Genomic DNA, 25333 nt, shown 5'->3' with positions numbered 1-25333 from the left:
CTGTATACTAATTTGAGCAATGGTCACATGTGTATACAATGTCAAAAGCCATTGAAATATATATTTAAGAGTAGTGTACTTTATTGTAGGTAAAATATGCCTCGATTAAAAACAAAAAAAAAACTGTGTGGTGAATCAAAAAAAAAATAAACTATGTGGTGAATCTTGAATCCATTTGAATCTAGAACTGTAAGTAAACAACCATGGGAATTATGAATCTAGAATAGAATATAAACATTGACTATGCAAAAATATCTTCCAAGTATCAGGAGTTAAGTGTGCAGGCCAGGGAGAAAGATGGGGATATTATAGTATTTCTATGTGTATTAGTTATCTATTGCTGTGTAAGAAATAACATCAGATCTTAACAACTTGAAACCTAAGTCTTTATTATCTCAGTTTCTGTGGGTCAGGAATCCAAGAGCAGCTTAGACAGGTCATTCTGGTTCGGGGTGTCTCAGGAGGTTATAGTCTTTGGGATGCTTAACTAAGACTAGAGGACTCACTTCCAAGATGGTTCACTTGGGTAGCTGTTAGTAAAATGCCTCAGTTATTTGCCACATGAGTTTCTCTGTAGGTCACGTTGAGTGGTCTTACAGCATGACAACTAGCTTCCCTTAGAACCAACTATCAGAGAGAGAGCAAGGCAGAAGCTGTAATGTTGTTCGTGACCTAGCGTCAGAAGTTACAGACTGTCATTTCTGCCCTATTCTGTTGGTTGCACACACCAACCCTCAAACAGGATTGGAGGGGATTACACAAAAGGAGGAAGACAAAAGGATCATTAGGGGTCATTTTAGAGCCTGGCCACCACAGTCTGCTAATTTCCTCAGCTTTTTTAGCCAGGAGCCATTACCTACTGCCCACAAGTTAGAAAGTAATGCTTCCAACCTCCTAATGTTTTTGTATAATCCTTTTCCTTGCTTTAATGCATTCTTTTAGGTACCTTATTTGCCTTATAGAAGCATTTACTAAACTTGAGTAATATTTTATTTTCACTCTACTGAAAGATTTTTTCTTGCATTCAAATCAAACTGAATTTTATGTTTTTATATTTGAAAATTCTGTAGCGTATCATACGGTATGCGTATGTTCATCTTTAGTAATTATTTCTGCCTACCATATGTCTACATATGCTTGGAATGGCCTTATCCTGAGTATGGTTATTTCTAAGTGGTAAGAATTTGGATGTGTGTTTTTTTATTAGCTTTCTTCTTAATTTTTCTTTCCTCTAAATTGCTTATAATTCTTTTTAAATAATGAGCATGTATTACAAAAAGAAAGTCAGGCTTTCAAAATAAGTTTTATAGTATTCAGTAATCATGACAATGTAGGGAGACAGTCTCATCACTATTGGTTAGAGTATAAAATTTGGTACAACCTTCTTGGGGGAGAATCTGGTATTTGTCTGTCACAAACTTAAGTGCTCATAGGCTATGAACCAAAAATTCCATTCTTGTAAATCAATCCTAAAACATCCATTCGTATGCACAAAGATATGCATATTTATTGCATCATCATTTATAATGGTAAGCTATTAGCAACAACTGAAATGTTTAATAATGGTAAACTATTAGCAACAACTGAAATGTTTAATAATGGTAAACTATTAGCAACAACTGAAATGTTTAATAATAGGTAAATGTGTAAGTGGATTATGGTGTAGAATACCATGTAACCATTAGAGTGATGAAGATTCATTATGTACTACATGAGAAAATTACAATAATGTGAGAAACATTCCTTATTCTATGTAGAATAACTACAGATGTGTGTTTAAAAAAACTTAGCTGTATATATGTATACATGTTTATGTCTTAAGTGCACAGGAAAGAATCTGGAAGAATTCACACCAAATAAACTTCTAAATAGGAAATAAGAGAAAAGTTGGGATGGAGGATGGAATTTTTTTCTGCATGTTAATGAATTATTTTTATGAAGAATGTGTTTTAAATTTTGAGATATAACTCTGGTTGCATTGAGATGACTACAGTTCTCAAGTAGAAAATTAATGAAGAATCACATTTCGGGGCACCTGGGTGGCTCAGTCATTAGGCGTCTGCCTTCGGCTCAGGTCATGATCCCAGGGTCTTGGGATCAAGCCCCACATCGGGCTCCCTGCTCAGCGGAAAGCCTGCTTCTCCCTCTCCCACTCCCCCTGCTTGTGTTCCTGCTCTTGCTATCTCTCTCTGTGAAATAAATAAATAAAATCTTAAAAAAAAAAAAAGAATCACATTTCACTTTTTCAACCGTGAAGTGAGCTTGTAATTAAGAAGGATCTGATCATGAGGATTTTGTCTTTGTGGATCTTAGATGGCTTGTTCTCATATCAAAGTTATTTCAGTTGTCCAGGCAAACGAGGCTGAGATTCTGAACTGCAGGAATGCGGATTGGAGAGAACATAAAGAGAATTTTAAAGAAGTTATTAGATATGGTAGTCATGTGAGAATTGGAAGAAAGAGTAGAGTGGAAGGTAGAATTGAGATGGGGGACACAGGAAGAAGAGCAGATTTTTTAAAATTAATTTATTTATTTGACAGAGAGAGAGGGAACACAAGCAAGAGGAGGGGAGAGGGAGAAGCAGGCTTCCCGCCGAGCAGGGAGCCCGATTTGGGTCTCGATCCCAGGACCCTGGGATCATGACCTGAGCCAAAGGCGGATGCTTAACAACTGAGCCACCCAGGCGCCCCAGGAAGAAGAGCAGATTTAAAAGAAGATATGAATTAAGTTAACAATATTGAAGACCTGTGGGAAAATCCCATGAAGCTATCTAGCAGATGGTTTGAAAGAACAGTCTGGTGCTCTGGAAGTCACTGGCATTTAGAATTTTAAAATCATGATTGTTGATAATTGTGATGACCAAAGGAAGAGTGTATACAGAATGAAAGAAGAGTCTTAGAGATAGAGCCCTGGGGATACTAACTTGTAAGGAGCTAGCAAAGCAGTCCCTGAAGCTGACCAAAAAGTTGCATTGGATAGGTGTATCTAACATTTCAAGGATGAAGATGATGTGATTGGTCAGTAGTGTCACATTGCATAGGAAGTGGAAGAGAAAACATTCAGATTTGTAGTATTAGGGATTTTGACCAGAATGGGTTGTAGTAGAGAGCCCTCTAGTGGAAGGGAGCATGGCATTTGAGGAACTGGAAAGAGCATGATGAAGCTGAAGCTCAGAAAAGAATATGAATGAGACTGGCATTTTTCATCCTTTAAATACAATGTGACCAGTTTCTTAGTGGAAAGAAATTAATGGGGGGGGTTAGTTTTAGTATCTCAGTGTAAGAGAGTTATGAAAGTTATATGTGACTTTTTCTTTTCTTCTGCCCTGTGAAGGTGGAGAAGAGGTTTTGAGGAGCTAAAAAATGGGGAGAATGACTTTTTTTTTCAGCAGTGGGAGGGGATTTAGGGAATTTTTCTCCCAAGGAGAAGTGCCGAAGCAGACAGTAAAGAAAAGCAGCAGGGCCTTTTTTTTTTTTTAAAGATTTTTTTAATTTATTTGACAGAGAGACACAGCGAAAAATGGAACACAAGCAGGGGGAGCGGCAGAGGGAGAGGGAGAAGCAGGCTACCTACTGAGCAGGGAGCCCGATGTGGGGCTCGATCCCAGGACCCTGGGATCATGACCTGAGCCGAAGGCAGACGCCTAATGACTGAGCCACCCAGGCACCCGCAGCAGGGCCTTTTGACACCTAGATCAACTAAAGTTCCAAAGGCTTGGACCAGGCACAGAAGGATGAGTGTTAGAGGAAACTTACTTATCAGCAAGCTAATTAAGAAAAATCATTGCAAAATGTATTATTGTACATATTTAGTTTTTATAGTGCCTCTTCTGGAAAAAAACTATTTGCTTTATTAGTTTGTTTTCTCTATTTATTATATGAAAACTGATACTAAATATACAGGGAAGAAATTCTTTATTTCCTCCTCACACAAAAGACTGGATAGGGAAGATACTTTTTTTCTCTCCTTTTGTTTTATTAAATTAATAATTATGCATGGAGAAAATTGTGGAACAACATATGTTAACATTTAACATTGCTTACCTCAGGGGAATTGACAAGAGAAGGTTGAAATTAACTTCTTTTTGCACATATCTCTTGTTTAACTTCATTACAGTGTTTTTAGAACAACCAGTAAAGCATGTAGTGATTATAGGGAAAGGCTAAAAATAAATGAAATGAATTAATACATATTTGTAGGAAGATTAAGAAAATAATATAAAGATATGCAATGTAGGAAGAGTTTTCCACTCTAAATTCCTACTGTGTATCTTTGGCTATGTGTAAGCTTTTGTTACTTACTATACAAAACAGAATGTACAGTATATAAAAATATATTTATAAGACTATATACTTTTTCATTTATATCATGGGCACCTTTCCATATTGATACATACCAATTTATTTTTTAAACATTGCATAGAATTTTGAAGACTTTTGGGGGGAACTTTTTTTTTAATTGAAATATGTACAGAGAAAAGTATCCAAGCTTAATGACTTTTACAAAGTGAAGACATGTTTAACTACCATCCAGATCAAGATCAGTAACGATGCCAGGGCGCCTGGGTGGCTCAGTAGGTTGGGTGTCTGCCTTCAGCTCAGGTCATGATCCCGGGGTCCTGGAATGGAGCCCCGCATCCTTCAGGGCTCCCTGTTCAGTGGGGAGTCTGCTTTTCCCTCTCCCTCTGCTCCTACCCCTGATCGTGGGCTTGTGTGTGCGCACGCGCTCTCTCTCTCTCTTGCTCTCTCAAATAAATAAATAAAATCTTTAAAAAAAAATCAGTAACGATGTTGATAACCCTTCTTCATACTGCCTCCCAGTTAATGAACCTTCTTCCTATCCATAGGTAACCACTCATATAGATAAGTTGTGTCTGTTTTTTAACTGTATATAAATTGAGGCATACAGTCGTGTGTGGCTTTTTTATGTGTGTGGCTTTTTGGGGGGCCTATATTATTTTTGTGAGATTTATTTATGTGGTTCCATGTAGCAGTGGTTTATCCCTTTTCTGTTTGGTATGGTAGGTAGTCTTTAGTAGAATGCATAAATCATGATTTTTATGTATTGTCCTACTGATGGGTGTTTGAGTTGTTTCAGATTAGGGATTATTATGAGTAATGCTTCTGTAGGCCTGTATGTGTACAAGGTGTACATGCCTTTTGCCCCACATTTCTATTGAGTATGTACAAATTGCTGTATATCAAGGAAAGAAATTGCTAGACCATACGGTATCCATATGTTCACCTTTAGTAGATACTGCCCAGTTGTTTCTCAAAGTGACCCTGACATTTTACCCCTCTGTCAGCAGTGTGAGAGTTCCATATACTCTACTTCCTTGCCAGCACCTGGAATTGATGGCTTTTTGTTTGTTTGGTTTGTTTTTGTGTTAGTGTTTGTTTTTGATGGCTGTTTTAGAACATTTTAAAAGTCAGCCCAGTATTTTATTATGTGAATAGACCATAATTTAATCTTTTGATGGGCATTTGCCCTCTTCCTTCCCTACAGCACAGCCAGAACCTGGACAGCTCCAATATCTAGTGGGCTCTGTGACCTGACTGTGTGCAGAAGAGTCAATCCTGGAAGTTTCAGAATCTCTGTATATTCTTTTTTTTTCCTTAACAGATTTTTCTCACATTTCCTCTGTTTCTGAGTAGTATGGTACCAATATGAAGAATCCATATAAAATAGTTTCATTTTATGACATGAAAACCAATTTTGATTTTGTGGTGGTGAATGTTTTTTTTTTTCACTCCTATTTAAAAGTAATGTAAAAAGTAGTATAATGTCTGAAACTACTTTTGGTGATAGCATTGCTAAACAGCCAATTTAGTTATCCAGAATAATTTGCATTCTCTTATAACAAGCATACCGTGCTAGCTGCTGCACCTGCATCACATAGATCCTCAGTCCACCGGAAAACTACCGTGTGAACTACTTGAGAGTGTGATCACTTAGGTTTTGGAAAACTGTTTGACTTTCACCCTTTGAAAATGAAAGGTATTTCCAATCAGAGAAACATGATTCAAACCCCAACCTCTCTTTTAACAAATCTCCTCTCCCCAGTTTCCTCCCAATTTTCTTGTAACATAGGTTTTTTAAAGTATGAAACTCTGGGGGCTTGCTTTTAATGACTTAAATGTGATCACCAGACCTCCTGCTCCTTCTCATGATAGGAGATGTGTTACTTCCTGATAACCACTCTTCCTGTTGTGCATTATAGCTTTAAAGAGTTGTTGGCACAGGTGGCATTCAGTACCATCCAGTTACCGTACGTAATTCCTTGGGAGAATTTAGATACTGTTAACCCTCTATGATAGCTGAATAGTCTTTTGGAAAGTGCCTTATAGGCGCATAAGATAGTATTATCTTTCCTATTATTCTTTGCTTTTTGCAGTTGTATGTTGAATTATTCATTTTTGGAATAGCTATAATGATCAGAAGAAGCATGTGATTCTCATACTGTTAAGTTTTAGTCATGCTTTTTTACTTTCACATGTGGAGGTTTTTCACATTTCTAATTAATTGCTGTCAAAAACTTCTTAGAGGTAGCTGAAAACTACTGCTTTATATTCTGTTCAGTTTTTTTATAAGTCTGTGTCTTAGAAAAATGTCTTTACCTCTTGAGATTTCTTAAGAGGTCGTATTGCAGCATAACACTAAAATTCTTCCAATTCTTTGTTATCTGCAGTAATAGTAACGAGTCTGAAAATGCCTATATGAATTAACGAATAAGCCAGAAACCTTATTGAAGACGCCGTTTTCAATGACCTCTCCTTTCTCAGGCCCTAAATCTTTTTTCTCAGTGTTGATAATGAATAGCAAAACTTGCTGGCTTGATTTTTTTTTTCCCCTTTCTTCTCAGTATCTGGTAAAAGTTCTAATATTTTCAACCAGGATTGGGCTGCAGGTGGTGGTGGTAGGAATACAAATCTAATCAACTTCCGACATATAACTAGTAATTAGGAATCTCTTCATTTATTTCACATGAACCTAGCTTATGGATTAATTTTAGAGACCACTTTCATGTCTTAGTTAATAAAATGCTTTGACCTCTAGTAGATCATTTCTGTATATTCTGCACAGTGCAGTGTCAGTCTTTACAAAGAAGTCCAGTATTACAGAGTTTGCTCGAGTTGCTTCATTATAGAGTTAACACAGAGAATAAAGTACCCAGTAACCTAGAACCAACAGAACCCTCAGCTTCCCTGTACTTTCAGTACCTGCAACAGCTGTTTCTCTTTCTCCACAGGTATCAGTCAGAGCCGGATCTCTCACTGGCTGTTGCAGCAGGGATCAGACCTGAGTGAACAGAAGAAAAGAGCATTTTACCGATGGTATCAACTTGAGAAGACAAACCCTGGTAAATATCATTTCCTTATTTTATTGCATCTGAAACAAGACAAATGTAATTAATTACTTTATTAAATCTGTGCTGATTGATCTTCACTAAGGTGATTTCATACTTTACTGTTGTTCCTTTTTCCCAAAGAGCACTCTTGCCAATGGCCATACCACCCTGAATGTGCCCAATCTCACCCAAAGAGCATAAACTGTAAAACCTGAGCCCTGATTATACTATTTTTTAGTTTAGTGTCTAATACTATTAGTCATTTTCACTCCTTCCTCCAAGGCACCTCTTTGTTTCCAGGTTATATGCTATTTCTAACGATACTTTGAAAACAGGTCATAATTGTCAGTGGCTGTTTTCTTTTTTTCAACTGTAGGTACACACATAAGATTACATACCTGGTTTTTTATTTTTGTAAATGTTATTTTAGTTAGTAATGTAAATTTCATACTTTTATTTAGTTATTGCTATACTGTGTCTGGTGATCTCTGCTAATGATTTTCTATTTCTAATTACCTGGGTGATGAGCATGTCTTTGGACTTTAGGGTGAAGCTGCCCTGATAACTTTGGAAGCAGCAATAGGTTGGAAAGTAGAATGAAATCTGTAGGAAAAAGATCACCAAAACCTTTATGTCTGAAGTTGCCAGAAATAGGCAAGATCTATGGTAGGATACTTTTAACAAGTGGTATATAAAGTCTGAAGTTGTGTGGCAACCTGTTTTTCATCTATACATTACACAGACTGGTGGTGATGAGCCTGATCTCAAGTTTAGCCTTATGATTGGAGAACTGTCTTCTGTAATACTACAGCATTAAAGCCTTTGCTTATTATAGATTAAATCATCAGTTGGAATATTGCCTATTGAAGACTTAGCTAATAATGGCATTGACTCTGAGGTGGAAATAATTTAGAGAAACATATTTGTGTGTATGTGTGTGTGTGCTAAGATTTTTTTTTTTTTAAAGATCACATTCCTGATCTGAAAGCCCCAGGCAGAACAAAACAGAACAAACCATATCAGCCTCTCTACAATGAGGTTTTTTTTTTATCTACCCTGCCCCCCAGTTTCTATTTTGAAGTGTTTCAGATGTACAGAAGAGTTGAAAGACCAGCACAGTGAACACCTGTTTACTCTCTTCTTAGATACAATAATTGTTAACATTTTGCTATATTTGCCTTATCCCTAGAAAATAAATAAATGAATAAATTTAAAAATCTATGTATGTATATGCATGTAAATACATCTCTTTCTCTTCAGCATTCATCTGAAAAAAAGGGTAATCGCCTGCATAACCACAGTCTGTTACCACATCTAAGAAAACTAATAATAATTCCATATCATCTAACATCTAGTTTATATTCATATTTCTCTAATTGTTACAAGAATGGGTTTTTTATTAAACAGTATCTGAAAAAATAGTGATTTATGATTTAGGTGGACAAATTGGAATTTGTTACATGTCTCTTTAGACTCTTAAATCTAGTCATTCAAACTTTTTTTTATAACATACACTTCTTAAACCATCTAATGTTACAGAATGTCCCATATTCTGGATTTTTCTGTTTCCTCTTAGTGTGAATTAACTTATTCCTCTCTAGCCCCTGTATTTCCTGTAAACTAGAAGGTAGGCTTAGAGACTTGATTAGATTCAGGTTAAACATTTTTGGCAAGAACACTTCATAGATTATTTAGAAAGGGCATGTAGTAATGTCTACAATGTACTTTGAAATGCAACAAAATAAAATGGCTAAGGAGATGGGTAGATAATGTGATAAAGTGAGTAAAATATTAGATGATTTGAGTATAGATTTTCATCATAAAATTCTTTCATTGTTGCTGTATGTGTGTTTGAAAATTCACAATAAAACATTGGGACAAAATGCTTTGTCGGTAACATTTACCTCATATATGAAGAGGCATGTAATGTCAAGTTGTAGCAAGCACTATCATATGCTAAGTTTGATCATTTGTTAAAGTAATGACCACCAGATCTTGTCTTTGCAATTTGTAAATAATCTATAGGACATCATTTTGCCACTGGATGGATATCCTCTTCTACAGCAACCTTTTGTCAGTAGTCTTAGCATCAACTGATGCTTACCTAAATGAGTTATTCCATTAGGGATTGCAAAATAATCATGATCTTATTTAGCAATCCTTCAGCATTTATTAGCTAGCAGTTTTTCTGCAAAGAACTTTCATTTTTAGGTATTCTTCTAATGATAGCTCGCTATGTAAGCAAATCTCTCAAAATAATGACTCTTGTTGTTGCCATTAGCTAAATGTTCTAAAGCAGCACAATTCAGTGGAAATATTATTTAAATGACACATAATTTAAAATTATCTAGTAGTCACATTTTAAAAAGTAAGAGATAACTAAAATTAATTTTAATATATTTAGCAAATATGTATTAACACTTCAACATTTAATCAGTACTTTTAAAAATTACAGAGACCTCTTTCTCTCTCTCTTTTTTTAAGTAGGCTCCACACCTACTGTGGAGCCCAGCGTGGGGCTTAAACTCAACCCTGAGATCAAGACCTGAGCTGAGATCAAGAGTCAGACACTTAACTGACTGAGGCACCCCCCTTCCTTCCTTCCTTCTTTCCTTCCTTCCTTCCTTCCTCTTTCTCTCTCTCTTTCTTTTCTTCCTTCCTTCCTTCCTTCCTCTTTCTCTCTCTCTCTTTCTTTTCTTTCTTCCTTCCTTCCTTCCTTCCTTTCTTCCTTCCTTCCTTCCTTCCTCCTTTCTTTTTGTACTGATTTTTGAAATCTAGTCTGTATTTTACACTTGAAGCACATACCATTTCCATTCAGCCACATTTCAGGTGCTCAGTGGCCACATGTGGCTACCATATTGGACAGTCTTAAAAAAATCATACTTGAGACAACACTTCAAATTCAGCTCTAAGCAATCTTTCCAAAGACTTCACTTCTCCCTTGACTCACACACAGCAAAGCAAATCAGATGGCAAGTAACAAAAACTTCGCACTTGGTGTGCTTAATAGAGCAGCTTAGGCTGATAGCAAAGATTTGGCTAGGTAAATAAGGAACTGTACCTAGGGCTTTCATAAACCTGGTCACATTGCAGCAGTTGACTGCCATGGGGGGAACACCAAAGGGATTGTCAAGATGTTCAAAAATATATAGGGCAGAACAGTGAAGAATTTGGAGGACAAAAACTAGCCCCAACTGTGTCAGGCCATCAGCCTCCATAAGAGAAGGGATTTTTTTGTCTCTTGGATTTGGCACATAGAACAGTGCCTTGACATACAATCTAATCAGTTGGTGAGGTAAATTCCCATCCCACACTGGGATTTCAGCGCTGGGCTCCAATCCCAGACAGGGACTAGGACACCAGGAAAATGAACTGACCAGAAGGTAGAAGGGGACTAAGGTGCAGCTCTCAGGCCCCTGCAGGTGATCTGCAGAATACGGCTATCAGAATCCAGTTTTGGGCGCCTGGGTGGCTCACTTGGTTGGGCGACTGCCTTCAGCTCAGGTCATGATCCTGGAGTCCCTGGATGAGTCCCACATCGGGCTCCCTGCTCAGCAGAGGGTCTGCTTCTCCCTCTGACACTCCCCCCCTCTCATGTGCTCTCTCTCTCTCATTCTCTCTCTCAAATAAATAAATAAATAAATAAATAAAAAAGAGCACCTATTATTAAAAAAAAAAAGAATCCAGTTTTTAGCTCTGGGGTGATACAATGTTCTTCTGCAGCTTCAGAAGAAGCTTTATTTTTTATTAAAAAATTACTGTTTTGAGTCAATCAGAGAAAGACATGTATCACATGACCTCACTGATATGAGGAATTTTTAATCTCAGGAAACAAACTGAGTGTTACTGGAGTGGTTGGGGGTGGGAGGGATGGGGTGGCTGGGTGATAGACATTGGGGAGGCTATGTGCTACGGTGAGCGCTGTGAATTGTGCAAGACTGTTGAATCACAGATCTGTACTTCTGAAACAAATAACAACATATTTTAAGAAAAAAGAAAAAGAAGAAGATAACAGGAGAGGAAGAAAAGGGGAGTATGTCAGAGGGGGAGACGAACCATGAGAGATGATGGACTCTGAAAAACAAACTGAGGGTTCTAGTGGGGAGGGGGGGTAGGGGGATGGGTTAGCCTGGTGATGGGTATTGAGGAGGGCACGTTCTGCATGGAGCACTGGGTGTTATGAACAAACAATGAATCATGGAACACTGCACCAAAAACTAATGATGTAATATATGGTGATTAACATAACAATAAAAAAATAAAAAAAAATTACTGTTTTGTTTATGTTTTTGATCTTATTTTTTATTTCAATTTGTCTTGGAACCAGAGTTAGGCTAAACCATGATCAGGAAATTGGAGGAAGGTGGAACTAGGGCATTGAAACAGGAAAATGGGAAAGGACTAACAGTATTCATCCAGCTGTTGATAAGGAGTTGCTTTCTTTAAGGAGATAGTACCTCCTTTTAAGAATAAGTTCCTCTAGGAGCGCCTGGGCTGGCTCAGTTGGTGGAGCATGTGACTCTTGATCTGGGGTTGTGAGTTTGAGCCCCATATTGGGTGTATAGTTTACTTAAAAATAAATTAAAAAGAATAAGTTTCCCTAATTATATGCATTTGTTTTTCAGTGAAGTTATATTGCTAATGATTATCCCCTTTTTAAAGGACTTTCTATTTTTTATTTGAAAACCAAATCCATAGGGGTTCTGTAGGACAGAATTTAAAGTTAGCTGAAGAGAAGAGGATACTTTGTAATTGTCAATTGGTAGTTTTCATAGCATCAACAGTAATCAAATATTAGCAATTAAAATTTAATATTTAGAAGTTATTCTTTGCATTTTTACTTTTATTGTAAGACCTAATATGATAGAATTCTTTCTAGGTGAATGCAGCTTTGTTGACTTTAAAATAACCTTTGAGGGGTGCTTGGGTGGCTCAGTTGGTTGGGCCTCTGTCTTCGGCTCAGGTGATGATCCCAGGGTTCTGGGATCGAGCCTCATGTCAGGCTCCTGCCTGCCACTCCACCTGCTTGTGCGCATGCTCTCTCTTAGTCAAATAAATAAATATAATCTTTAAAAATAAATAAAATAGCTTAAGAATTGTATTGTTCCTTCTTCGTGGACACTGTGAAACTACTATTGTGTTTGGATAAGATGAACTAAAATTATGTTAGCACCTAAAAATAGCTTACCCACTGTCTGGTCATTAGGTGCTTATAGTACATGAGAATCTTCTTTGCAGGTCAGTGCAGAAGTGATTGGAATCTACCTAAATGTCCCTCAGTCACAAACTGGTTAAATAAATGATACATCTGTACAATGGAATAGTAAGGAGGCTATATAGCTATTTTTTTAAAGGAGGGCTTTATATGAATTGAATTTATATGTAGGAATATCAAATTCATAAGTGAATAAAGTAAGGTACAAAACAATAGATACAGTATACTGTCATTTATATAGAAGGAATACATACACACACATATATGCTTATGTAAGCACAGAGCATCTCTAGCAGGCTGTATTTGGAGATAAGAAGGCTCTGTAGAGGCTCTGAGAGACTGGGAATATAGGGTGGCAGGGAGACTGTTAACTATATAACCTTTTGTGTCTTTATAAATTTTGTACTTGCATTATATATTCAAAAGGTACATACAGTTTCATGAAAAGGAGAGAGGGAGGAAGAAGGGAAAGAAGGAAGGGAGAGAAGGAAAGAGATAGGCAAAAAAGAAATTAATCTGCCTTGTTAACAGCTTTCTAGATATAAAAAACTGAAGAACCTAGGTTCACATAGTCCAGACCTGCTTATTGATAGGAAGTCCTTTTATTTCACAAACTTTACTTGCTCATCAGAATAAATGCAAATGGTACTGTCCCATTGCTATCTTCTGGGAAAAAAATGCAAAATTAAGAAAAATCACAAAATGAAGAAGTACATTTTTTCTTTTCTCTAAATGTAAGCATTTAGAAAATAAATAAAAAACACTTGTACATTCTCTGCCTCTATTCTTGGGCTCAGTGCATTTCTCTCTGTATACCGTGATTGAAGTTCTCTTTTAAAACCTCTTCACTCTGGATCCATTGGATACAGGATTTTTTTTTTTTTCTAAGTCTCTCTTTAAGTGGACTCAGCAAGAAAAATAATAGGGTGATATTTAGGTTATTTTTACTGATAATCCAATAGATAGAGATATATTGTTGTTCTCTGATAAACAGACCCATCATTAGAATTTCCCAGCATACCCCAAAGCCTGCCAAGGAGTATGAATAAAATAGACTGATGGAAACTGATCAAACACATTTTATCTTGTTTCTTATGAAAACGTTTATAAGAAAATGCCTATTTTTTAAAAGAAGTGGGTACTAAATTCAGCATGGTTGACATCAGAAACCCCTTTATTTAATCAAATTAAGCTCAGCAGTCTTTTCCCTTGTCTAATTTAAACATTACTGTAGCAGACAGGGTTTGCTGAGTTCCTCTTGGCTCATGGCACTGATTCTGCCTATTTCTAAATTAAATAAATAAAGTTTGCCAGGAGGCTCATATAGCAAGCACATGAAGTAAATTTGGAGATCAGAAGTAGTGCCTCCTCCCTTCACTATTGCAGAGTGTCAGAGCCTCAGGGAAATCATGTGTGTGACATAGGGGATGATGAGAAATTACTTTTGGAAAAGCTAGTTTCTGTGAATGGGATAGTAATGACATGCTTATAGACACTCTATTAGTTGACTGGCAAAGGCTCACTCAGAAGTAAACCTGTTAAGAAAATTATCTGTACAAAGAGAACATTTATCAAAATTTAAAACTCTATCAGCAAATTAGAAAAAGACTTTTTTTTCTCCTGGGTTTAGAGTTGCTAGATAAATGTGCAATATTTTGTTCTTAATGAGAGCCCAGATACAAGACAGAAAAAAAATTTTTCTGTAAAGAAAATAGGTAGCACATTTCCTGTAAGGAAGAAAAAAGTGGGTTCTTTAGCCAATCCAGAAATCTCGCATTTCACTTCAGAGGAGTTTAAAATTACATTGTTCCTGCATTCTAGTATCTTTGTATTTTTCTGTCAGAGTCTATAATTTTGAACCCATTCTTGGGTTATTCATTGCTCTCCATCCACTTTGACTAGAGCAAGATTAACTAAGCTTTCTAGAACAAATCTGTGTTTATTGGAGTGTTTCCAAAATGCTGCTTGTGCTATTTTTAAATACTGCTACATTGAAAAAGAAAAAGGAGCAAGAAAAAAAACCCTCAAAAGTAATGTGATAATATTATGTTTCAAATTCAGTATGTTTACGCGTTTGAAATTATTGAGTTTCCACCCGTCTGTGCATAAGTTGTCTTGATTTCTTTTAAAGTAATTTATTTCACCTAAATTTCTTTTGTATAGAAAAATTGGATAATATAGAATATTATAAAGAAGCATAGTTACATGACCAATAAACCCCAATACCAAGAAAGAACCATTATTATCAGTTAATTTATTTTCTTCAATCTCATGATTAAGACTCTTTGTATTCTTTGTTTTATTTATACCCATTTATCACTCAACTAAGAAAACATGCCATAGTTATAATGTAGCTTACTAATTATAATTTACTGACCTATTCCCTATCCTTCATCCACTGAAACCCTAAAACTATCCTTTTACCAGAAGCCAGGCTTTGGATGAGAGGACCTACTGCCTTGCCCAGTCTGTTTTTACCTCCGTCTTGTTCAGCCATGATAGCTGCTTGACTCTGCTTTGGACCTCTTATCATGACTGTTGAACAAAATTTACATAATGTAACTTAGGTAGATTCCAGAGCCCTTGTTATGCTGAAGTCACTGCACACATGCAGAAAAGTACCAAAACAAAGACTTTGAAACCCTCCAACCCTATATTTTTTCCTTATGCCTAAACTTTAACTTTGATGCAAATGTAATATAAATGTAAAACTTTGATATAGATTTAACATGTAAATGAATGAGTATGGCTATGATCCAGTAAAACTTTATTTATATGGCAGCCAGACATAGTCTGTCATACATTTAAGCCATGAATCTCTAAAGCATTGTGTGATGACATCCTTGTCCATTTGAGGAAGAAGTTAAATATTTACTTTACATCACACACAACAGGAAACCATATATCTGTTAGGGGTTTAAACAAGAAGAAAACTATAAAAATATTCTGAATGATACAAAACATATTGAACACAAAAGAAGAGGTTGACAATTGTGCCTACATAAGATTTAAATCAGAAAGCACACCATAAATAAAGATAAAAGACGAATGACAAACTGGGAAAAAAGTTGCAATCTGTGTGACTAGCAATTGGTATTGTTTCAACACACCAGTAAGAAGAGTAACTCAAAAGAAAAGACAAAAGATATAAATTCACAAGAAGATATATTTTTTAGTTCAGTAAATGAGAAAAGATGCTCATTCTTACAGTGAAATCTCTTTATTAAAGGAAATTTTTTTGCCTGCCAAATTTATAAATGTGAATAATTAGTAATACTCCTAATACTCAGTATGTTGGGGAATATGGGGAAATAACTGGAGATGGTTATAATGTCTTATATTTGTTTTATGTTATTGTGTAACAGATTACCCTACAACTGAGCAGCTAAAAACAACAAACATTTATTATCTTACAATTTCAGTGGGTTAGGAATCCAGGAGTGGCTTAGCTTAAATGGTTCTGCTCAGAGTTCTTATGGGGTTGTAGTTGAGCTGTCAGCCAGTTAGACAGTCTGCCACTGACCACTACCGTTGAGTGTTGGCTGGCCCCAGTTTCCTTCCTGCCCTTTGCCAGGGATTTCACGTTCTCTCACTTGGGCTCCCTGAGTGTCCTTACAATTGGGCAGCTATTTTTCCCCTGAGCAAGTGATCTAAGAGATAGAACTGCTAAGACAGACACCATGGTGTATTCTATAATGTCAGAAATGACATATGACTTCTTCCATATGTTATTGGTCACACAGACTAATCCTGGTATATAGTATGGGAAGAGACTACACAACAGGTGAATACTAGGAGGCAGGGATCCTTTGGAACCACCTTGGGGGCTGACTACCGCATGGCCGTATTGGTACTGTATGCCTAGGGCCTTATTTCTCCCTGTCTGCTGGGCTATACAGTTCTCTACGTGGTGTCTGCTGCAAATGGAATACCCAGAATGGCTTTTTTTTCCCTCAACTGTGGCACCTGGGGGCTGGCTGGGCATCTTTCACCCCATGTGGCTAGCTTGGGCTTCCTTACAATATCGTAGTCTCAGGTTAGTCATACTTCTTAATATGGCAACTCACTTCCCCCAGAACCAGCATGCAGAAGATCTAGTTAAAAGCTGCAAAGGGTCTTATGATCTAACCTCGCACTGTTTCCATTTTCTGTTGTCAAAACATGTCACAGGACCAGCTTAGAATTCAAGGGTATGATTACCAGGAGGTGTGACTTATTATGAAGGGCCATATTTGGAACCTTTCCCAGGAAGTTATGCTTCAGAGAGATGATGCTGGCTTATTCTAAAGCTAGTTAAAGTAATACAAATTGATCTGATTCTTTGAAGATAAAATTGACAGTGTTGCCTATGGACTAGATATATGGTATTTGGGAGAAATAGAGAGGTCAAAGATGAATCTGAGAACTTTGAGCCAAGCAATTTGAAGAATAGGGATGTCATTTACTCAGATGGGAAGGGCTACAAGACAACAGGTTTGGAGAGGAAAATCCGGATTGGTTAAAATATTGGGCCTCTGTAATACATATTATAAATATGTAGCTATCAAGGGGGATCTACAAAGAGATCTGCATGTAGCAAAGTAGAAATACTATCCAAGTTATTAATTACAAGGTACAATAAATAAAGTATGATTCTTATGAAGAAATAAATATGTATTTATTAATATGTGCATTATTGCACATAATTCTAACAATATCTAACCAGTCTTTCTAGGGCTATATTAAGAGTTTGTATTTTATTCCATAGGCAGTGGGAACTTTTTGAAGGCTTTTGGTCAGTGGCATGCTATGATCATAATTATGCTTTGGGAAGATGAATTTAACAGTATAAAGAATGAAGGAACAATGGGAGATCCAGAGATTGAACTTTATGAACACATACCAAGTTATATTTAACTTCTTTGAAGTAACTCTACAGAGGTCAGAGACAATGTTGGGTTTTTTTGTTTTTGTTTTTTGGGTTTGTTTTGTTTTGTTTTTTCTGACTTCTAACCTAGAGCAAGCCAAAAGAAAGGGACGCCCCCCTTGATAAATACTGATAAATGGTGAACTAATGAATACATGCATCATCAGCAGTTCATTGAGAAAAGGCTAGTCTAAATTAATAAAACATCCCAATTACATTTTCCCCCATTGGTTTTATTACATTCAACTGGTAACAGAAAACAGTATAGCTTTAACACATAGTAGACCTATGGAGATCTGATTTTAGTTAACTAGTAGACTAAAATCATGTCGAATACTACCTTACTGTTTTTGATGCTATATTTGACTTTTTTCTTTAAGAATTTACAACAATTAGGGTTATTTTAAATTCATCTCCTACCTGCATACATTTAAGGGCTCCATTTTCTCAATAACAAGAGTCCTTTGAGTGGTAATGAAAGGTTCTGATCATATAGTGTATATTGTTCAAAAGATTAAACTGTCAGAAATTTCAAGAAAGATTTTTCAGAAGAGACTGATTAAGTTGTCATTGGTCCAAAGACCATACTTCCCTTTTCCCCTAAAGAGACAGATTTTGGGCTTTGTTTCAAAAAATGACATAAACAAAGATAAAAGACAAGTGACCCCCCCCCCAAAATGACATTTTGAAGTAATTAATGATAAACTTTTTAAGGAAGAGTTTTTGTCCCTTTGGATTTTTGTTTGGGTCAAATTGTTTTTCCCCCACAGTACAAACTGCTTCAGTGCCTGTACCCTCTGGCACAGAGGCTAGGCAATGGTTTCACAGCAACAGTTAGCATTGGCATGGGGCAGGCACTATGAGAGGCCTAGGAGATTTTTTTAAAAATGTAAATATCAAGTGTATTTGGCTTGCAAGTTCCAATGGAAGGACAAAAATTGTTGTTGAGTTCATGATTATATTTGTCATTGATTTTAATAAATTGCAAGATATTTGCTAAAAATGTCTTGTTTATTTCAGGGGCTACACTAAGTATGAGACCAGCCCCCATTCCAATAGAGGACCCAGAGTGGAGACAAACACCTCCCCCAGTCTCTGCCACATCTGGCACCTTCCGACTACGGCGAGGGAGTCGATTTACCTGGAGAAAGGAGTGCCTGGCTGTCATGGAAAGGTACACGTGTCCTTTCCCATAAGCAATCTCCCAACCTTAGGAAAGAGAGAAACCTCAGATAGATTTGGACAGCTTTCATTTCAGACAAGTAATTTGGGATCTAGGTTCTATCTCTGAATGTATTTTGGAGTATTATAAATGCTATATTGAAATAAGATGATCTTACCATTGGGGAAGTCATAAAATTGGAGTTAGCATCTTTGAATATAACTTAATAATTTCAATAATTTCAGGAACTAGAAAGAATTTTTTTAATTTAAATCTTTATTTTGTATTTTGTAAACACTCTTCAAAGTCTTATTTTCATAAAAAATATTGAATACTTATATAGGAGGCTGCTGAGATTTTACTTCTTTCACTCAGGAGTATGGCTTAAATGAGCTTAGTCCCAAAGGTTAGAAATACATGTTTTTACTTTGATTTGGTAATTTATCTTCAGACTGCAGCACCAGTATCTGGTCCATAGTAAGTACTCAGTATGTTTTAGACTGGAATTAGACCTTAGCTTCAGTTTTCATATCTGAAATGGTATAAATTAATTAAATATGATTATTAAATGTTCAGTATATTTAGGGTGGATCCTGTAGTTAGAATTATCCTTTTAGTCTCCTACCTGTAAGTAATGTGTATGGAATTTTGTTTCAATGGAGAGTTTTATATTCAATAAGGTAATGTTTTCCATTAGAAAAGTATTACTTCCTAAGATTAAATATAGAGAAAAAGAATATATTAGGCAAAGGTAAAAACAATTGAATTTTCATATCGAGATTTCTCAATAATTTAAATAATGAAAAAGAATGGAATTGAATGTTTAAAACTGGGTTTAACTTCTAAACTGACATAGAATACATATTTACATTGAAGCAGCTTCACTTTTTTTCCCAATTATCTAATCTGACCAGTCGAATGGCAAACTGGAAAGAGCATTTGACTCAGAGTCAAAGACCTGAAACCTGGGTTTGACTTTGCCATTTAACCAGCTGTGCAACTTCACCCAGGTCACAAACTCTGAGCAGTAACTTCTTCATCTATAAAATGAAGTCTTTCAGTAGCCAGTAGTGAACCATACGTCATCCAGGACTTTTGCCATCTCTCTTTCTGCCTCTTTCCTGATTACCTCCCAGCTCATTAGACATCACTATCTGAAATAGAGGGAGATTGAAAAATGCCGAAGTTGAGGCCTTGGTTTTTGTTTTTGGGTTGAAATTTAAAAGTTTGCTTAAAGTAGGCATAATGAGACTGTAGATTATTCATTGATGTTATCATATGTTGCTTTCCTTATTCACTTTATTGTAAATTCCAGTAGAGGCCATTCATTAAATAACGAATCCTTATATGCTTGAGCAGTTAAAGTGGAAGAGTGAGATTTTTTCATCCCAGAGCCCTGACATTTACAGTCTGCTTTATTTTTCTCATCTAGAAACTTTGATTCTTTCAAAAAATTTCCTCAGAACCTACCACATAATAGACATGAATTTAAATAATATCAAACTTAAATTATTTGTAGCATTATACATTTTCCTCTGGGTAACAAAAATAAGCTTTGGTATTAGTTTCTAGTTGGTGTAAGTTCTAATTTTGCTACTGATTCAGCCATTTAATTTTTTCATGAAGATACCAATATACATTTATCATAATGTCAGTATGAGGAAAGATTAATGTTAAAATTGATAATATTAATAATGGTAGGTGATATTCCTAATGCATATTCAAAATTGAACCTCGCAAGCTTTGCAGTTATTTTTTTTCAAAGCCAACAAAAACTACTCATAGAATCACACTGTTCAAATTTCAGTTACAAAGATACTGAGGGGTGTCTAGGTGGCTCAGTCGGTTAAGCATCTGACTCTTGGTCTTGGCTCCAGTCTTTATCTCAGGGTTGTGAATTCAAGCCCAGCCCCACATTTTTTAAGCCCACTTAAAAAATATGTATATATATGAGCACTTACCCTGTGTAAAACTCCCATTTAATCTTAATTTTCACCTTTTAACCTTAATTTTAATTAATAAATGTCATTAATCCAGGAATTGGTTACCTTTGGTTTAATTTTATCTTACTTGGCACAACCAGTAAGAAAGTATGTGGTTTATTCCAGTAGTTGCAAAAATGCAAAAGCCTCTCAGGGTATTTAATAGCAGTAGATCATGGTATGATTTCATTCTGTGAAAGTGGACCTTTTTATTTTCTAACATGGAATATAAAATTCCCTGGCCTCAGAGCAATGCATGATGTTTTTCATTTTTTCAGTACACTGAATAGGTGAATAAATATATATGCACAGACTGTAAAGCCAGCAAGTACTAGGCTTACTCAAGTATATGAGTATAAGCCAAAAATTATTCATTCTTCATACCCTACACCAAGACAAATTTGAAATGAATCAAAAAAACGAATTCATATAAAATAATAGAAGAAAATATGGGTACCCTGGAAATGATGAAATTTTTCCTAACTAGGACTCAAAATCCAAAATATGGGAAAGGATTGATAAATTTGGTTACGTACGTTAAAAGAAAAACTTTGGGGAGAAAAAACTGTGAACAAAGTAAAAAAAAAAAAATTGGAAAAAATATTTGCTGCATATTATTATCCCTGATATATAAACTTTTAAAAGAGAGAGAAGACCACCAACTCTATAGAAAACTAAAGATATCAGCAGAAAAACAAATGCAAGTGCCTCTTAAACATATAAAAGGATGTTCAATTTAACTCATAGTAAGAGAAATACATATTAAAATTACACTGAGACACTATTCTTCTCCTATCACATTGGCAAAAATCCAAAAGTTCCATAACGTTTTTTTATTGATTAAGCTGTAGGGAAATGGGCACTCTCATACATTGCTTGTGGGAATGCAAAATGTAACAACTTCCACGGACAGGAATTTGACAGTATTGGAGACAATTACCCATGGATTTGCCCTTTGACTCAGCATTCTCACTTCTAGTAAATTATCCCAGAGATAAACTGACAAAAGTATAAATATAGCAACCCTGTTTGCAATAATATCAAAATATTGAATACAACCTATGTGTCTATTGGTAGTGGACTGGGTAAATAAATTACAGTAAATCCATATGTTGGATGCCCAAGTTCAAATAATAGAGTGCTATGCAGCAGCAAAAGGAATGAATTTTCCTTTCTACAGAATGAAAATCATACTGTGTCCTTCTGTACTATCACTATTAAATATTTCGTAAGGCTTTTTTGCATTTTTGTATCCATCGGAATGAATACTTTTCTATATACAGTGATCTTCAGAATATAATGTTAAAAAAAAGTGTCAGTTGTATATAGTAGGCTATTATTTATGTATTTATGTGTTTGCTTATAATTTGTTTTAAGATGAAGGAATATGCCATAAAATAAAATGGTTACCAATAGGAGAAGAGAAAAAAACAGATTGGAGGGGGCAAGAATAGAAGCTTGACTTATCTAAATATACCATGTTTTCACATTTAACCATGTAAATATTTTATGTAATTATAAAACAAAATTAGGTTGAAATGGGGGCGAAGGTAACCCCTAAAATAACTAAAATGAAACAAAAGTGTGACCTAAACATTCATGAACTGTATCAAATAACTTTATAACACAGTATTTTGACTATGCTTCTTGATGGGGTACAGTTTAGGAATAAAAAGAACTACAAAAAAATCTTACCTTGCTTTTACTAATGTTGGTAATATTAATATTGTTATTCCGGTACTATTTTTATTTGTGTAGATGCAGATATAGGTAAGACAATTGTAGTGTTATTAGGAATCAAGTTTTTCAGTGTAAAACAGATAAAATAACTAAGTAAAACACTGTAATCTTGTGTATGTTTGTGCATATAGAAATGTATCTGGATTGTATTCTTTTAATAACAGCCTTATTGAGATACGATTCACCTAATTAAAGTGTACAATTCAGTGCTTTTTAGTGTATTTACAGTTATGCAACCATCACCACAATCAATTTTAGAATATTCTCTTCACCCCCAAAAAACTCTTGTACCCAGTAGCAGTCACTCCTTTTCCCCCATCCTCCCCAACCCTACGTAACCATTAACCTGCTTTCCCTGTATATGGATATGCCCAGTCTGGACATTTCATATGAATGGAATCATACAAATGTGGCTGTTTGTGACGCACTTCTTTCACTTAGTATAATGTTTTCAGGGTCCATCCATGTTGTAGGTCATTTCAGTATTGCATTTCTTTTTGTTGCCAAATAATAGTCCATTTTAAAGATATGCCATATTTTATTTATTCACTCATCAGTTGTTGGACATTTGGGGTTGTTTCCTCTTTTTAGCTATTATCAATAATGCTGCCATCAATGAAATTTGTGTACTAGTGGAATTGCTGGGTCATATGGTGACTGTGTTCAGCCTTTTGAGAAACTGCCAGACAGTTTCCAAAGCATATGTACCCTTTTACATTCCATCGAGCACTATATGATGGTTCCAATTTCTCACCAGCACTTTTTATTGCTGTCTTACTGATTCTAATCTTCTTAGTGTGTGCAAAAGTAGATTCTCATTGTGGTTTTGATTTGCATTTCCCTAACCAATGGTGTTGAATATCTTTTCATATGCTTATTGGCTATTTCTGTTTTATCTTTGGAGAAATGTCTATTCAGATCATTTGCTCATTTTTAAAGTTGGGTTTATTTGTCTTTATATTGAATTGTAAGTTTTCTTTATATGTTCTAGGTACAAGTCCCTTATAAGATACATGGTTTCCAGATATTTTTTTTTGCCCCTTGACATTTTATTTATTTATTTATTGAATTTTTAAGATTTAAATTCAATTAATTAACATGTATTATTAATTTCAGAGGTAGAGGTCAGTGATTCATCAGTCTTATATAATACCAGTGCTCATCATATCATGTGCCCTTCTTAATGTCTATCACCCAGTTACCCCATTCCCCCACCCACCTCCCCTCCAGCAGCCCTCAATTTGTTTCCTGTGATTAAGAGTCTCTTATGCTTTGTCTCCCTCTCTGATTTCATTTTGTTTTAATTTTTTCCTCTCTTCTCCTATGATCATCTATTTTGTTTCTTAAATTCCACATATGAAATCATATGATAATTGTCTTTCTCTGATTGACTTATTTTGCTTAGCATAATACCCTCTACTTCTATCCACATCATTGCAAATGACAAGATTTCATTTTTTATGGCCGAGTAGTATTCCACTGTGTGTGTGTGTGTGTGTGTGTGTGTGTGTGTGTGTGTGTGTGTGTGTGTGTATGTCACATCTTCTTTATCCATTCATCTGTCAGTGGACATCTGGGCTATTGTGGGCATTGCTGCTATAAACATTAGGGTGCAGGTGCCCCTTCAGATCACTACATTTGTATCTTTGGGGTAAATACCTACTAGTGCAATTGCTGGGTCATAGGATAGCTCTATTTTCAACTTTTTCAGGAACTTCCATACTGTTTTCCAAAGTGGCTGCACCAGCTTGCATTCCAACCAACAGTGTAAGAGGGTTCCCCTTTCTCTGCATCCTCACCACTATCTGTCATTTCCTGACTTGTTCATTTTAGCCATTCTGACTGGTGTGAGGTGGCATCTCATTGCGGTTTTGAATTGTATTTCCTTGATGCCGAGTGATGTTGAGCATATTTTCATGTGTCTGTTGGCATTTGGATGTCTTCTTTGGAGAAAAGTCTCTTCATATCTTCTGCCCATTTCTTGATTGGATCATTTGTTCTTTGGGTTTGAGTTTGATAAGTTCTTTATAGATTTTGGATACTAGCCCTTTATCTAATATGTCATTTACAAATATCTTCTCCCATTCTGTCAGTTGTCTTTTGGTTTTGTTGACTGTTTCCTTTGCTGTGCAAAAGGTTTTTATCTTGATGAAGTCCCAATAGTTCATTTTTGCCCTTGCTTCCCTTGCCTTTGGCGATGTTTCTAGGAAGAAGTTGCTGCGGCTGAGGTCAAAGAGGTTGCTTCCTGTGTTCTCGTCAAGGATTCTGATGGATTCCTGTCTTGCATTTAGGTCTTTCATCCATTTTGAGTCTATTTTTGTGTGTGGTGTAAGGAAATGGTCCAGTTTCATTCTTCTGCATGTGGCTGTCCAATTTTCCCACCATTTGTTGAAGAAAACTGTCTTTTTTCCATTGGACATTCTTTCCTGCTTTGTCAAAGATTAGTTGAGCATAGAGTTGAGGGTCCATTTCTGAGCTCTCTATTCTCTTCCATTGACCTATATGTCTGTTTTTGTGCCAGTACCATACTGTCTTGATGATGACAGCTTTGTAATAGAGCTTGAAGTCCGGAATTGTGATGCCACCAGCTTTGGTTTTCTTTCTGAAGATTGCTTTGGCTATTCAGGGTCCTTTCTAGTTCCATACAAATTTTAGGATTATTTGTTCCATTTCTTTGAAAAATGTTGATGGTATTTTGATAGGGATTTCAATGAATGTGCATATTGCTCTAGGTAGCATAGATATTTTCACAATATTTGTCCTTCCAATCCATGAGCATGGAATGTTTTTCCATTTCTTTTGTGTCTTCTTCCATGAGTGTTCTATAGTTTTCTGAGTACAAATCCTTTGCCTCTTTGGTTGGATTTACTCCTAGGTATCTTATGGTTGGGGGTGCAATTGTAAATGGGATCGACTCCTTAATTTCTTTCTTCTGTCTCATTGTTAATGTATAGAAATGCAGCTGATTTCTGTGCATTGA

General features: G+C 35.8%; 1 protein-coding gene across 7 annotated transcripts in view; it reads left to right on the top strand.

Moving 5' to 3' along the window:
• HMBOX1 (homeobox containing 1) overlaps positions 1-25333 on the top strand; it is a 207405-nt gene that overhangs the window by 131588 nt on the left and 50484 nt on the right. For all 7 annotated transcript variants that reach the window (XM_027598025.2, XM_027598024.2, XM_027598026.2 and 4 more), the window contains exons 5-6: positions 7250-7360; positions 18490-18643. In XM_027598025.2, the coding sequence (XP_027453826.1) occupies positions 7250-7360; positions 18490-18643 (265 nt within the window). The remainder of the gene's footprint in view (positions 1-7249; positions 7361-18489; positions 18644-25333) is intronic.

Source organism: Zalophus californianus, chromosome 2 (genome assembly GCF_009762305.2).
Source record: "Zalophus californianus isolate mZalCal1 chromosome 2, mZalCal1.pri.v2, whole genome shotgun sequence".
Classification (NCBI taxonomy): Eukaryota; Metazoa; Chordata; class Mammalia; order Carnivora; family Otariidae; genus Zalophus; species Zalophus californianus.
Note: the sequence above shows the minus strand (reverse complement) of the source record. Positions and strands in the feature narration are given on the sequence as shown.